Raw genomic sequence first — 16,814 nt, 5'->3', positions numbered from 1 at the left:
GTGCAATTATATGAGTTAGTATTTGAGAAATGCTTAGAACAGTGCCTGGCACATAGTATACACTTTACAAAACAGGTGAGTTAATTTGAATCGATATTGCTAGCAACTGGGAGACATGGAATTTTAACCCAGGGCTGTTGTGCTCCAAAGCCTGTGCTCTTTCTGCAATACCAGTTGTAAAATTCTGCCATCAAAAGTTGGCTCACTTCCTGGACACATTCTCACCCAAACCAAGCACCCTCTGGAAGCCCACTCTCAGCTCCTGGGTCCGGAGGGCATACACCATGGGGTTAAAGGCTGGGGGCATAACATTATGCAGCACGTTGAAGAGAACAGGGATGAAGGGGACCTTTCTTCCTGCCAGGTGGGTGACAGACAGCACAATAACGGCTGTGTAGAAGAAGACAATGAGGATGAGATGGGAGCTGCAGGTACTCAGGGCCTTCGATGTTGCTTCAGCGGAGTTCAGCCTCAGCACGGAGCGAACAATCAAAGCATAGGAAGCAAAGACCAGACCCATGTCACCCCCAAGTGTAACCCATGCCAAGGCCAACTGGTATACTCTGTTAATAGTGACGTCATCACAGGCCAGACTAGTGACCCCCAAATTAGAGCACAGACAGTGGTCAATTTCATTTCTGGAGCAGTAGTGTCGCTGGGCAGCCAGTACAGGCAGTGGGATGGTCAACAGGCCATTCCTGAGCACCATGGACAGGGTGGCTTTGATCACAGAAGCCTCATTGACTATGGAGGAGTACTGAAGGGGGTAGCAAATGGCTACATATCTATCCACAGCCATGCAGAGGAAGATGCCTGACTCCATTCCCATGAAAGTATGGATAGCATAGATCTGAGCAAAGCACTCAGGGAGGCTGATGGCCTTGGCATCAAACCAGAGAATGGCCAGGATCTTGGGCATGATGGTGGTAGCCAGGCCAATGTCCACGATAGCCAAGATGCCAAGGAGCTGATACATGGGCTGGTGCAGGGAAGGCTCATGTTGGATGGTGATCAAGATGAGGATGTTGGCAATGAGAGCTAAGATGTAGAGCAGAGCCAGGGGCAGGGAGAGCCAGTGCTGCCACTCATGAATGCCTGGGAGCCCCACCAGGATGAACTCAGACACTTGAAGCCTTGAGCTATTGGTTATACTCAGGGTGGTATCCATATCATGGGATGTCTTCTTCTCAGCATCTGCCTATGGATTAAGAGAAAATAAGAATAGGCAGTAGTAAGTAATATTTTGAATAATATTCAAAAATAAATATTATATATATATATATATATATATATAGTGACACCCAAATTGTATAGATAGACATATAGATAGATAGATATAGATAGATAGAACAGCGGAAGAGCCAAAATAGATTCTAAGAAAATGATTTTAGCAGAATAAAAGTGAAGATTTACTGGCTTTGTTTTCTGGAAATTCTGGATAGATTTTTTCATGCGTCAGGGAATACAGACACAAACCAGAAGACTAGTACATTATAAAGATCCCAAAGTTAGAGGGCAGAGGTGTTTTCTCCATTGTTGGGGATCTTCAGGAGGAGACCAGGCAGCCACAGGGAGAATGCTGACCATGTTTTTATTTTAAACAGTGCCTGTAGTTGACAAATAAGTTTTGACAAAAATCGTGTCATTTGATCTTCCCCAGACAGGGGTTGTTATTTACATATAGGGATATAGAGGTTGAATGATTTCACTAGGTAAGAGTCCTATATATTGAAAACACTAATAAGTGAGAAAATTTCAGCAAAATTTTAATCTCTGGCATGAAATCATAGCTAAAAGGTCAGTACTATGTAGGAATATCACTTGTTTCCTCCTCTGATTATGAAAGTGATGTTAAAGACATATATAAAGCTATATTTTAAAATCATCAATTTTATTAATAGAAGATCTAAGGAGACAAAATTACCACCATACTTCCCACCACTTCCAGATTTTTGTATGGTATAGGTTTAAAGCAGCAGGCATTTATGACACAGTTTAGACTGTTTGATTTGGGTAAGTTCACAGCTCATTTTTGATACTCAGTCCACCTCATTCTCTCATTCTCAATTTTGTCCACTCTTGAATCGTGTGGACTATATCTCAGAGTTTGTATGAAAATGTGTACAGGCATTATGGTTTCAGAAGCCTTCAATACCTGACAATACCTGAGAATTCTTTTTCTTTTTTTACCTTTATTTATGAATAATACCTTGCCTTGTTAAATATTTAGGTGTCAATATTTCCCTTCCAAATCTGTATCTGTGCTGTGTTTGATGGCATTAAGTATAAGATCAAGGTTCCATCCCTAACCACCTGTGTGAAGAATGAATGGCTGTGCCATTTATAATTATAATAAACATATAGTACCATGAAATTGATAAAGACAAATAAGAAAAAATAAAGCCATAAAACTTTTAGAAAACAAAAAAAAAGTTGAGAAAAATAATCATAAATCAAAATCCTAACAAACAAAGGTAATGGTTTTTAACATTTTAGAATATTTAATTTTCAGCATTTTTCTTTATTGAAAGAAAATCTTTTTAAAAAGTTTTTAATTTATTTTAGAGAGAAAAAGACAGCATGAGTAGGGGAAAGGAGCAGAGGGAGAGAGAGAATATTAAGCAGACTCCATGCTGAGCATGGAGCCCAATGTGGGGCTGGATCCCACGATCCCAGGAGTCAGACACTCAACAGACTGAGCCACCCAGGTTCCCCTCAACTCTTGATTTCAGCTAGGTCATGACCCTAGGGTCATGGAATCCAGCCCTGCTGCAGGCTCCGTGCTGAGTGTAGAGCCTGCATAAGATTCTCCCTCTTTTAATAAGAATTTATGGGTGGTCTCCATAGGAATCTGTGAATTTTTTAAATTTATGTGGAAAAAACTTTTACATTATTCTGAGGAGATGTTTGGCTTTTATCAAATTCTCAAAACATTCAATTATTCAATCAAAACACAGTTACAGAAAACCATTCTTTACTCAAAATTTTGACCAAGATTCACTTCCCTATGATTTTTAATTTTTAATGCTTGACCTTCTGGGTTTTTTTTTTTGTTTACATTTATTTATTTTTGAGAGACAGAGAGAGACAGAGCACAAGTGGGGGAGGGGCAGAGATGGAAGGAGACACAGAATCCGAAGCAGGCTCCAGGCTCCACAGACTCCAGGCTCCGAGCTGTCAGCACAGAGAGCCCGATGTGGGATTCAAACTCACGAACTGTGAGATCACGACCTCAGCCAAAGTCTGACGCTTAACCGACTGAGCCACCCAGGCACCCCCCTTCTAGTTTTGTGATGCAACTTATTTACATGGAATTAGTTTTGCTGTTAATGAGAGGTATGTAAATAAAGTGATTTTGCATAATTAAACAATGGCTTCTACATCTCTTGACAAGTGATTATTATGCCTCTTTTGTTGCATAGAAAGTTTTGTATGTATAAATTGTATCTGGGCACTCAAATGTTTTTATTTTTTTCTGATTAATTTTGTGCCAATATCAAACTGAGTTAAAAATTTTAGTTTTATAATAAATTTAATACAGAAGAGAAATATATTCCCTTATTATTTATTCTCTTAAAATTTAAGGCCTTTTTATGTGTTTATTTTCCAGATTAAACTTAGAATTCCTGCATTGGTTTCTAAAATAACAATTTTGGTTGGGATCATGTTAAATTTGTGGCTTAATTTTGAAAAGCCAAAAGTTGACATACTATCAAGTTCTTACATTCAGCAAATGTGGATTCTTTCTGCCTTTGTTTATCTTTCAAATCTTTCACTCTTTAAAACATGGTTATTAAAATTTTTTATTTCTGCACTGTTCTTATGATTATTAGTATTTTGAGATATTTTGAACAAATATTTATCTTTCTTAGTGTTATTATATTGATCTTTGTTATTTCCTTTTGCATTCATTCAGTTTGCTAAACTTGTACTAGTTTTACACATTTTGTGAGTTTTTTTTTTTCTTCTATTACCTCAACAAATTAATGGCTGCTGGTAAACTAAACATTTTGGGTTTATTATTTTATAAATTGCAATTTTATTTGTTTTGTCATTTCTGTCTTGTGTATCATCATTTGCTAAACTATTATACATTTTTAAATTTTACCACTGATTCTCTTTTTCTGATTTTCTAAGTAGAACAAAAAGTTGCTTGCAGGGGTGTCTGCAACTTTGGTGGTAAAGCATGCAACTCTTGGTATCGGGTTTGTAAATTCAAGCCGCATATTGAGTGTAGAGATTACTTAAAAATAAAATCTTGAAGGGGTGCCTGGGTGGCTCAGTCAGTTAAACATCCACTTCTTGATTTCAGCTCAGGTCATGATCTCATGGTTGCGAGTTTGAGTCCCATACTGGGCTCTGTATTGACAGTGCTGAGCCTGCTTGGGATTCTCTCCCTCTCTCTCTGCCCTTCTCTGCTCACACTGTGTCTCTCTATCTCTCAAAATAAATAAATCAACTTTAAAAAATCTTAAATAAAAAAGAAGCACAACAAATAACTTAAAAATTACTTGCAAACAATGCTATTTTCTCTCTTTACAAATATAAATATATATTAATCTGTTTCATATCTCAGTGAAATGGTTGGAAATTCATGATCAATGTAAATTAAGTATGATTAGTTAAGTAAATTAAGTATGGTTAAGTAAATTAAGTATGATTAAATTAAGTAAATTAAGTATGATTGTTTAGTGTTTTGTTCTAGGAATCTTAGATATAGAATTTATTATTCTAGACTCCTTGGTTTATCATTGACTTACTAACAGTCTTGGAACTCAGCCTCATTTCTCTGCTGTTTCCTAATCACAGAACTTGGTTTCTACAAAAGTGAGAAGACTGAGAGAAGGGAGGTAGTAGAGGTGAAGAATCAAATATGGAAAGCCATAGAAGGCAAGGATAAGGTATATATTTATTAATCAAATTCAGAGAGGAGGATAGAACTGCAGGAAGTTGGAAAACATCTATCCCCTCACCTCTCAGGATGCAGGTCATTGACTGGTTTATGTACTACTTCAGGAAGGTCTTTGAAGAGGCTCTCAGGCTGTAATGCCTTCTATGGATGCTTCTGCTCTCTGAGCTTCAGCTGTCTGTGTTCAGCCTTTTGTTGTTCAGAACAAATTCTTGTCGTTGCTTGCCACTCCTGGAGTCTGTGGTTTTTGTATAAATTAGATCGGTGAGATGCCTGATCCTGGTGTGGTACTCTTTAGTCCCTCCCTACTTTATAGCAAGCATCCTCCAGGGTCTTTTTTTTTTTTTTTTTTTTTGCATTGCAATGGGAATACAACCCAAGTACTCTTAGTGGTTAGTCACATAATGTTGGGTCCATTCAACTCTAGTCCCAGGGCAGCCCACCAGATGGACGGCTTTTCACTCCAGGATCCTCACAGAGTAATTCAGTTTTGTCTGATGAATAGTGCTTCTCATTGTGGGAAGGTTTTGAAATCTCCCTATCTCAAAATATGTCTTTACTCCATATCTTTTCCAGAGATTGCCTCTATTTCCTGCATCACAAATATTGGAAGTAACCTCTTTTATGTTGCTTTCTTATCCTGCCTCTTATAGATTTCTTGTCTCACTGCAATTTAACCTTTGTTTCAACATCAAATAGACATTGCTCTTTCTAATGATCTCAATTGCCAAAAATACTGGATTGTTTTTAGAAGTAATCTTACCTGGGGGGTGCCTGACTGGCTCAGTTGGTTAAGCATCTGACTCTTGATTTTGGCTCAGGTCATGATCTCATGGTTTATGGGATTGAGCTCTGTGTTGGGCTCTGCACTGACAGTGTGGAGGCTGCTTCGGATTCTCTCCCCCCCTGCCCGCCCCCCCCCCCCCCCCCCCCCCCCGCTCATGCTCTCTCTTTCTCCTTCAAAAATAAATAAACTTTAAAAATATATATTTAAAAAAAGATGTAATCTTACCTGAACACTTCCTGGTATTTGTCTGTGTTGATCAGTTCCTTTTCCTAAGACCACTTGCCTCTCTTGTCTTTCATGACATAAAAATTTTAGTGTTAATTAAGTTGGATAAAAGAATGCTATTGAATTTGTATTCAGATCAAATGTTCCTTAATGAGAGATGCATTCTCTGATCATCTTACCTAAAATAGCAGTCCCTGGCCCTATAATTCTCTATTTTATTGATCTGTATGCCCGATGTTACATGTCATATTATGACGTCATTTGTTTTTCTTTTCTTTTTCACATTAAAATGTAAGCTCCCCCAAAGCATGCTTTTTATAATTTTTGTTCATTGCTCTATCCCCAGCACCTAGACCAATTCCTGGCACATAGTAGGTATTTTATGAATATTTGTCAAATAAATGAATGAATATTGAGAAGAGTGAATAAAGAAGCAGTCTAGAGGAATTTCAAAGTGTGATGCTTTTGTTCATATGCAGTGACATTTTACTCTTTTCTGTATTCTGTCTACATATACTATCATTGAATAAAACTTTAATTTTATCTTAATTTTCTTAAATTAGCTTTAGAAACACCCATTTACTTCTTTGTTACTTAAAGACTGTCAGATTCTAATAGTCAAAAATTACTAGAAACACAGTAAAATTGCAATGGAATGGAATCAATATATATTTTTTAGATTTTTATTTTAATTCCAGTTAGTTAACATACAGTGTTATATTAATTTCAGGTGTACAATATAGTCATTCAACACTTCCATACATTGCCTTGTGTTTATTAAGATAAGTACACTCCTTAATCTCCATTACCTATTTAACCCATCCCCAGCACACCCCCCCTGCCCCCCACTCTGGTAGTTATCAGTTTATTCTCAGTAATTAAGAGTCTGTTTCTTGAATTCTCTCTATCTCTCCCACCCTCCTTCCCTCTCTTATTTTTCCCCTTTGTTGTTTCTTTTGTTTCTTAAATTCCACATGAGTGAAATTCTATGGTATTTATCTTTCTCAGCTGACTTACTTTGCTTAGCATTATACTCTCTAGCTCTATCCATGTCATTGCAAATGGCAAGATTTCATTTTTTATGGCTGAATAATATTCCATATTATATATATACACCACATCTTCTATATCAGTTCATCAGTCTGTGGACATTTGGGTCCTTTCCATAATTTGGCTATTGTTGATAGTGCTGCTATAAGCATAGTATGTATCCCTTTGAATTAGTGTTCTTATATTCTTTGGATAAATAGCTAGTAGTGAAATTGATAGATTGTATGGTATGATAGATTGTATTCTATTTTTAACTTTTTGAGGAACCTCCATACTATTTTCCAAAGTGGCTGCATCAGTTTTCACTTCTACCAACAGTTGAAGAGGGTTCCCCTGTCTCTGCATCCTCACCAACACCTGTTGTTTCTTGTGTTTTGATTTTAGCCATTCTAGCCAAAGTGAGCTGATATTTCATTGTAGTTTTGATTTGTATTTCCCTGATGATGACTGATGTTGAGGATCTTTTCATGTGTCTGTTGGCCATCTGTATGTCTTTGGAGAAATGTCTGTTCATGCCATCTGCCCTTTTTAAAATTGGATTTTTTTGGGGGGTGTGTGTTGAGTTTTGTAAGTTTTTTTTAAAATATATTTCGGCTACTAATCCTTTATTGAATATTTCATTTGAAAATATGTTCTTCCATTCTGTTGGTTGCCTTTTAGTTTTATCGGTAGTTTCCTTTGCTGTGCAGAAAGCATCTTTTGAGTAGTCTCAAAAGTTTATTTTTGCTTTTGTTTATTCTCCTTGCCTCAGGAGATCTATCTAGAAAGAAGTTGCTATGACCTATGTCAAAGAAGTTAGTGCTTGTGTTCTTTTATAGGACTTTTATGGTTTCAGGTCTCAAATTTAGGTTTTTAAACCATTTGAATTTATTTTTGTGTATGGTGTAAAAAGGTGGTCCAGATTCATTCTTTTGCATGTTGCTGTCCAGTTTTGGAATAGAATCAATATTTTGATCAATGTGTGAAATTAATTTTTTTTTTTGCTACAACCAAAGATACCTAATATTTCTGCAATTTTGTTTAATAGAATATTATTGTGTTTGGGTTTTGTAATATGTTGCAAAGTGAGGTTTAGCTTGCTAATAAGATATACTGAGTCATAAATTATTATTGTCAAGCTGTAGCCAAAGAAAGTCACAGATTTATCAGAACATTAGGGAAATTTGCTTCTTTGCTTCTTGATTGTAAATAAGCAAGAGAAGTAACAGTTCTGGTAGAACAGCAATTATTTATGTTCGTAACTTTGCTAACAATTCATTTATATACTGATAAAAAATTTGATGTCACAAACAAGAAGGACTTGGGAATAACAATGTGTTGTTCAGGACCTTGTGGGAAATGCTATGGCGAGAAATGGTGTAGATTTTCAAAGGAACAACATTGATAAACATTTCACAGCATTAAATATACTGAAATCACAAGGTATTTCAGAAAATCTACAAATATATAAAATAACCTTCACCAATAGAATATCAGTTGCTCTGGGAAAAATTGTTGTCTGGTAATTTTCACCAATGAACTTGCCCAAAGGAAGGTAAGTCTGCTCAGTGGGTTTCTTCACAGTATCAGAGAAACTAAATAATAATGACAGTATAATGGGATGGAATTATTCTTATTTTCCATCATAGACAATGAATTGGCAATGTGGCCTGAATGGATCTTTGATGGCAGAATAATAAGAGGAATCTCAGTATGGCATCCAAAATTATGAAACACTATGAACGTAGAAAAAGAGAATGCAAAGGGGGCATATTAAGACTCATTAGCAAAACCCTTTTGTGAACTTAGAATTGGCCTAGCATCCAACAAGGAGGTGAGTTTTTAAATTTTTTATTTTTTTTATTTTAGAGAGCTAAAGAGAGAGAGAGAAAGAGAGAGAGAGCAAGTGGGGGAGAAAGGCAGAGAGAGAGAGAGAATCTTTAATTAATTAATTAATTAATTAATTATTTTAACATCCAAGTTAGCATATAGTGCAACAATGATTTCAGGAGTAGATTCAGATTCCTTAATTCCCCTTACCCATTTAGCCTATCCCCCTGCCACAACCCCTCCAGTAACCCTGTTTGTTTTCCATATTTAAGAATCTCTTGTGTTTTGCCCCCCTCCCTGTTTTTATTGTATTTTTGCTTCCCTTCCCTTGTGTTTATCTGTTCTGTGTCTTAAAGTCCTCATATGAATGAAGTCATATGATATTTGTCTTTCTCTGACTAATTTTGCTTACTGTAACAACCTCTAGTTCCATCCATGTAGTTGCAAATGGCAAAATTTCATTCTTTTTGTTTGCTGAGTAATACTCCATTGTATATATATACCACACCTTCTTTATTCATTCATCCATTGATGGACATTTGGGCTCTTTCCATACTTTGGCTATTGTTGATAGTGCTGCTATAAACGTTGGGGTGCATGTGCCGCTTCGAAACAGCACACCTGTATCCCTTGGATAAATATCTAGTAGTGCAATTGCTGGGTCGTAGGGTAGTTCTATTTTTAGTTTTTTGAGGAGCCTCCATACTGTTTCCCAGAGTGGCTGTACCAGTTTGCATTCCCACCAGCAGTGCAAAAGAGATCCTCTTTCTTTGCATCCTCACCAACATCTGTTGTTGCCTGAGTTGTTAATGTTAGCCATTCAATTGACAGGTGTGAGGTGGTATCTCATTGTGGTTTTGATTTGTATTTCCCTGATGAGGAGTGATGTTGAACATTTTTTCATGTGTCTGTCAGTCATCTGATGTCTTTGGAAAGTGTCTATTCATGTCTCTTGGCCATTTCTTCACTGGATTAGTTGTTTTTGGGTGTTGAGTTTGATAAGTTCTTTATAGATTTTGGATACTAACCCTATATCTGTTATGTCATTTGTAAATATCTTCTCCTATTCTGTCAGTTGCCTTTTAGTTTTACTGATTGCTTCCTTTGCTGTGCAGAAGATTTTTATTTTGATGAGGTCGCAATTGTCCATTTTTGCTTTTGTTTCCTTTGCCTCTGGAGACGTGTTGAGTAAGAAGTTGCTGTGGCTGAGGCTACAACTGTTGCTGTGAACAGTTATAGTAATTATAACTGTAGTAACTTTAAATATTTTCTGTTTGCTTTTCATATGCAAACTTTTATTTTTGCATGTGAACCCTTCTCTTTTTTATGTACAAGTTATTGGAAGTTAACTTTACAGTTTAGTGTTTAGGTAACAGAATATTTGATTGGACTCTGACTGAATTTGAAGAATATGGTATTATATCCAGCAGTGTATACAATGACTCTCGGGATTGTGCATCTTGTTATTTTGGGGAAAAGGTGAGAACTTCTTTATATGTGGAATAGTTGTATCTTTTAAAATAGAAGTATTAAATTGTTTTCTTGTTGTATGGGAGTTCAAACGTGTGTAAACTGGTGCATGTGGAAGATGAGTAGTCAAAGGTATGAACTATGCTGTTAATCAGTTTATTGTGACTAAGTTACAAACCATTCTTTTTGGCCAGCTCTGTGAAAATGGATCAGTGTTCTTTAAATAATATGCCTTTGTCCACTGTAATGATGCCAAACTTTGGCAGTAGAGGGCACTGGAGAGACATCGTAAGAAGAAAGGTTTTTTTGTTTGTCTTTAGGTGAGGTGAAATTCAAATTAAGATTCAGTATTTAAACCAGTTTAAAGTATATAATTCAGTGGCTTCCAGTACATTCACAATACTTTTGTATTGCAATTACTACTTCTAATTACAGAAATTTTCACCATTCTCAAAAGAAACCCTTTTGTAAACAGTTGTTTCCCATTTTCCTGTTCCTTTAGTCCATGGTAATCACTTATCTGCTTTCTGTCTATAGATTTGCCTATTTTAGATATTTATTACAAATGGAATCATATAATATGTGTCTTTTTCTGTCTGACTTTTTTTCATCTAGCCTAATGTTTTCAAGGTTCACCCATGTTGTAGCATATACCAGTACTTCTTTTCTTTTTCTGGCTGGATAATTTTCCATTCTATGGGTACACCACATTTTCTTTTCTTTTTTTTTTTTTACTGCATTCATCAGTTCATGTACCTTTATGTTATTTTTGTTTTTTGGCAATTATGATTAATGTTGCTATAAACATTCAGGTACAAATTTTTGTACCTGTTTTCAGTTCTGTTGGGTATTTACCTAAGAGGAGAATTTCTGGGTAATGTGGTACAATCACTCAAAGAGCTGCCAGGCTGTTTTCTAAAATGGCTGCACCAGCTTGTATCCCCATCAGCAGTATTTTTCTCCATAACTTCACCAACACTTACCATCTGTATTTTTAATTATAACATCCTAGTGGGTGTGAAGTGATATCTCATTGTGGTTTTGATTTGTACAATAATGAAGACACAGCTAATGTTGTTTTGAAAAGACAGATCCAAATTAAATTATAAACCAGATGTGAAAATAAATGTGCTAGAAAAGACAATAGGCAATTGAAAATAAAATAGTGTGATGGTATTAAAATCATATAAGGCAAAGCAAATGAGTAAATATAACACACATGGCAAAGAGGAAGAATTTATAAAGATAAAACAGAAAGCACATCCCTTTTTATACTCATGGCACATAGAGTGGAGAGAATAATTAACTGCTCTTATCTTTCTGTTGTGTCAGAGTTTTTGCTGAAACTCCAGGTTGGATGTTAGATGTTTACATATTTTCAAAAGGACTGAGAGACACATCCCCACAGAGCTGTTGAGAGTGGTCTACACTTTGGGCTCCTACACATAGACTCATGCTGTGTGTTTTGAATGAATGAATAAATTAAAATATACGTGAATGAAAGTTTAGAGCTAGATTTTAGGATGGCTAATATTGCTATTTACCAGCTGATGAACTTGTATAATCATTCAACCTGAGCAACTATTTCTTTGTGAAAAAGTACTAATGCAGTACTAAAGCAGTAATGCTTCCTAACTAAGAAGGCTGCTATGAAGACTGCATGAAATTAGTTGATTAGTTGGGAAAGTGTTCTGCAAACTGTACAAAACTCTTGAAGGTTAGATGTTGTTATTATCCTGCTCCTTTGGACTAGAAACAGTGGATGTTGGGTTAAGTTCAAGCCCTATTCTATAACTGTCTCTCCCATACCTTTTCTTATTGGAGGATTGCCTCAATCTAAATCAGTGGTCATTGTCCATCAAGGGTGAAGTAATAGCTGCTTTTGGAGAAAGTTTATAGTCCCCGTTCTTGGGTGAGTTTCCGAGCATTACTCTTAGGATGGTCCCACATTATGGATTAACTTCCTGCAGGTCTGCTCTGCTGCCCAGCAGTCACTTCCCTGGTGGGATGAGCTCATGGTATTGCTTCAGTCCTGGGCTGTCTTCTGAGAGCTTGTTCTCCAAAGTGGACTCATGAAAACTTTCTGAAGTCATTTCTTCGTACCATGGTCTGGTATATTTGATACATAGTTTGGCAGACCATGTTATACTACTGATCAATCACATCATGAATCAAGTATTAAGTGTACATTGTGTGCAAAGTTCTGTACTAGGCTTGGAGAAGGTAAAAAATGAACATGGATCAACATTCTTGTACTCAAAAGTATGCATATTTGTTAGATGTGCAATCGGTAAAATTTCATTTAGATTTAATTAATTGGTTATTTGGAGCTACTTTTTTTTTTTTTTAATTTTTTTTTTCAACATTTTATTTTATTTTTGGGACAGAGAGAGACAGAGCATGAACCGGGGAGGGGCAGAGAGAGAGAGAGACACAGAATCGGAAACAGGCTCCAGGCTCCGAGCCATCAGCCCAGAGCCTGACGTGGGGCTCGAACTCACGGACTGCGAGATCGTGACCTGGCTGAAGTCAGACGCTCAACCAACTGCGCCACCCAGGCGCCCCTTGAAGCTACTTTTCTAAGGTATTTTCTTTTTTTTTTATTTAAAAAAAATTTTTTTTCAACGTTTATTTATTTTTGGGACAGAGAGAGACAGAGCATGAACGGGCGAGGGGCAGAGAGAGAGGGAGACACAGAATCGGAAACAGGCCCCAGGCTCTGAGCCATCAGCCCAGAGCCCGACACGGGGCTCGAACTCACGGACCACGAGATCGTGACCTGGCTGAAGTCGGACGCTTAACCGACTGCGCCACCCAGGCGCCCCTCTAAGGTATTTTCTAGGACAATTTTCTTTCTTTCTTTCTTTCTTTCTTTCTTTCTTTCTTTCCTAGAAGAAGGTTTCACCACATAATTAGATCAGTTTTTACATGTGCATATCACATCTCAAAGCCTGTTTTCTTTATTATCTCTTTTGCTTCGCATGGTATGCTGTGACTTAGTTCAGCAAAATGCTCTGATTGTCACTACTTTTAACTTGAAGAATTGAAGCAGAGGGAGATTTCATAAGTTGCTCAGAGTCATATAGAAATTCTGAAACAGAACAAGAGTAAGAGGGAGAAGACTGCAAAAGTTGTGCGATCACACTTGCAAGGAGTAGAATCCCAGCTCCCCCACTTGAAAATTGTGCTGATGGGGCATGCTCTGTAACCTCCAGGGCCCTAGATCCCTTAGCTATACGTTAGGAATAATACTGTATGCAACTCACAGGGTTATTGTGAGTATTAAATCAGATTGTGTGTGTGTTTTCTGGCTTATGAGAAGTACTTAGCACGTTAACCATTAATTAATTTATTATTATTATTGAAATTCTCTGCTACAAAAATGAAACTTTTCTCTTTTTATTTTATTTTTTTATTAAAAAAATTTTTTTGGATTTGGGGCAAGATGGCAGCTTAGGAGGACGCTGGGCTCACCGCACATCCTGCTGTTCATCTAGATTCCATCTACACCTGCCTAAATAACCCAGGAAACCGCCAGAGGATTAGCAGAACGGAGTCGCCGGACCCAAACACAGACGAGAGGCCCACGGAAGAGGGTAGGAAGGGCGGCGAGGCGGTGCGCGCTCCACGGACTGGCGGGAGGGAGCCGGGGCGGAGGGGCGGCTCGCCGGCCAAGCAGAGCCCCCGAGTCTGGCTTGCAAAAGCGGAGGGGCCTGACGGACTGTGTTCCCACAACAAGCTCGACTTAGTGTCTGGGAGGTCATAAGTTAACAGCTCAGCTTGGAAAGCGGGAAGGTTGAAGGACAAAGGGAGGGAGAGCTGCTGAGCCCCCTGACAACAGAGCTCAGTTTGGTGGGGAACAAAGGCGCTCGCCAGCGCCATCTCCCCCGCCCATCCCCCAGCCAAAATCCCAAAGAGAACCAGTTCCTGCCGGGGAACTTGCTCGCTCCGCGCAAACACCCAACTCCGCGCTTCTGCGGAGCCAAACCTCCGGCAGCGGATCTGACTCCTTCCCGCTGCCACAGGGCCCCTCCTGAAGTGGATCACCTAAGGAGAAGCTATCTAAGCCTGCCCCTCCTGCCCCCGTGCACCTTGCCTACCCACCCCAGCTAATACGCCAGATCCCCAGCATCACAAGCCTGGCAGGGTGCAAGTAGCCCAGACGGGCCACGCCACCCCACAGTGAATCCCACCCCTAGGAGAGGGGAAGAGAAGGCACACACCAGTCTGACTGTGGCCCCAGCGGTGGGCTGGGGGCAGACATCAGGTCTGACTGCGGCTCCGCCCACCAACTCCAGTTATACACCACAGCACAGGGGAAGTGCCCTGCAGACCCTCACCACGCCAGGGACTATCCAAAATGACCAAACGGAAGAATTCCCCTCAGAAGAATATCCAGGAAATAACAACAGCTAATGAGCTGATCAAAAAGGATTTAAATAATATAACAGAAAGTGAATTTAGAATAATAGTCATAAAATTAATCGCTGGGCTTGAAAACAGTATACAGGACAGCAGAGAATCTCTTGCTACAGAGATCAAGGGACTAAGGAACAGTCACGAGGAGCTGAAAAACGCTTTAAACGAAATGCATAACAAAATGGAAACCACCACAGCTCGGCTTGAAGACGCAGAGGAGAGAATAGGTGAACTAGAAGATAAAGTTATGGAAAAAGAGGAAGCTGAGAAAAAGAGAGATAAAAAAATCCAGGAGTATGAGGGGAAAATTAGAGAACTAAGTGATACACTAAAAAGAAATAATATACGCATAATTGGTATCCCAGAGGAGGAAGAGAGGGAAAGGTGCTGAAGGGGTACTTGAAGAAATAATAGCTGAGAACTTCCCTGAACTGGGGAAGGAAAAAGGCATTGAAATCCAAGAGGCACAGAGAACTCCCTTCAGACGTAACTTGAATCGATCTTCTGCACGACATATCATAGCGAAACTGGCAAAATACAAGGATAAAGAGAAAATTCTGAAAGCAGCAAGGGATAAACGTGCCCTCACATATAAAGGGAGACCTATAAGACTCGTGACTGATCTCTCTTTTGAAACTTGGCAGGCCAGAAAGAATTGGCACGAGATTTTCAGGGTGCTAGACAGAAAAAATATGCAGCCGAGAATCCTTTATCCAGCAAGTCTGTCATTTAGAATAGAAGGAGAGATAAAGGTCTTCCCAAACAAACAAAAACTGAAGGAATTTGTCACCACTAAACCAGCCCTACAAGAGATCCTAAAGGGGACCCTGTGAGACAAAGTCCCAGAGACATCACTACAAGCATAAAACATACAGACATCACAATGACTCTAAACCCATATCTTTCTATAATAACACTGAATGTAAATGGATTAAATGCACCAACCAAAAGACATAGGGTATCAGAATGGATAAAAAAACAAGACCCATCTATTTGCTGACTACAAGAGACTCATTTTAGACCTGAGGACACCTTTAGATTGAGAGTGAGGGGATGGATGGAGAACTATTTATCATGTGACTGGAAGCCAAAAGAAAGCTGGAGTAGCCATACTTATATCAGACAAACTAGACTTTAAATTAAAGGCTGTAACAAGAGATGAAGAAGGACATTATATAATAGTTACAGGGTCTATCCATCAGGAAGAGCTAACAATTATAAATGTCTATGCGCCGAATACCGGAGCCCCCAAATATATAAAACAATTACTCATAAACACAAGCAACCTTATTGATAAGAATGTGGTAATTGCAGGGGACTTTAACACCCCACTTACAGAAATGGATAGATCATCTAGACACATGGTCAATAAAGAAACAAGGGCCCTGAATGAGATATTGGATCAGATGGACTTGACAGATATATTTAGAACTCTGCATCCCAAAGCAACAGAATATACTTTCTTCTCGAGTGCACATGGAACATTCTCCAAGATAGATCATATACTGGGTCACAAAACAGCCCTTCATAAGTTTACAAGAATTGAAATTATACCATGCTTACTTTCAGACCACAATGCTATGAAGCTTGAAATCAACCACAGAAAAAAGTCTGGAAAACCTCCAAAAGCATGGAGGTTAAAGAACACCCTACTAACGAATGAGTGGGTCAACCAGGCAATTAGAGAAGAAATTAAAAAATATATGGAAACAAATGAAAATGAAAATACAACAATCCAAACGCTTTGGGACGCAGCAAAGGCAGTCCTGAGAGGAAAATACATTGCAATCCAGGCCTATCTCAAGAAAGAAGAAAAATCCCAAATACAAAATCTAACAGCACACCTAAAGGAACTAGAAGCAGAACAGAAAAGTCAGCCTAAACCCAGCAGAAGAAGAGAAATAATAAAGACCAGAGCAGAAATAAACAATATAGAATCTAAAAAAACTGTAGAGCAGATCAACGAAACCAAGAGTTGGTTTTTTGAAAAAATAAACAAAATTGACAAACCTCTAGCCAGGCTTCTCAAAAAGAAAAGGGAGATGACCCAAATAGATAAAATCATGAATGAAAATGGAATCATTACAACCAATCCCTCAGAGATACAAACAATTATCAGGGAATACTATGAAAAATTATATGCCA

General features: G+C 38.2%; 1 protein-coding gene across 1 annotated transcript; it reads right to left on the bottom strand.

Moving 5' to 3' along the window:
• Positions 1-202: 202 nt before the first annotated feature.
• Positions 203-1,168, bottom strand: LOC125146673 (olfactory receptor 688-like). The gene has a single exon (XM_047823408.1). It carries the CDS (start codon positions 1,166-1,168, stop codon positions 203-205), a length of 966 nt encoding a protein of 321 aa, XP_047679364.1.
• Between the last annotated feature and the right edge of the window lie 15,646 nt (positions 1,169-16,814).

The sequence above is a fragment of the Prionailurus viverrinus genome, chromosome D1 (assembly GCF_022837055.1).
Source record: "Prionailurus viverrinus isolate Anna chromosome D1, UM_Priviv_1.0, whole genome shotgun sequence".
NCBI classification, from domain to species: Eukaryota; Metazoa; Chordata; class Mammalia; order Carnivora; family Felidae; genus Prionailurus; species Prionailurus viverrinus.
The sequence above is the reverse complement of the archived record's forward strand: the minus strand, read 5'-3'. Positions and strand labels throughout refer to the sequence as shown.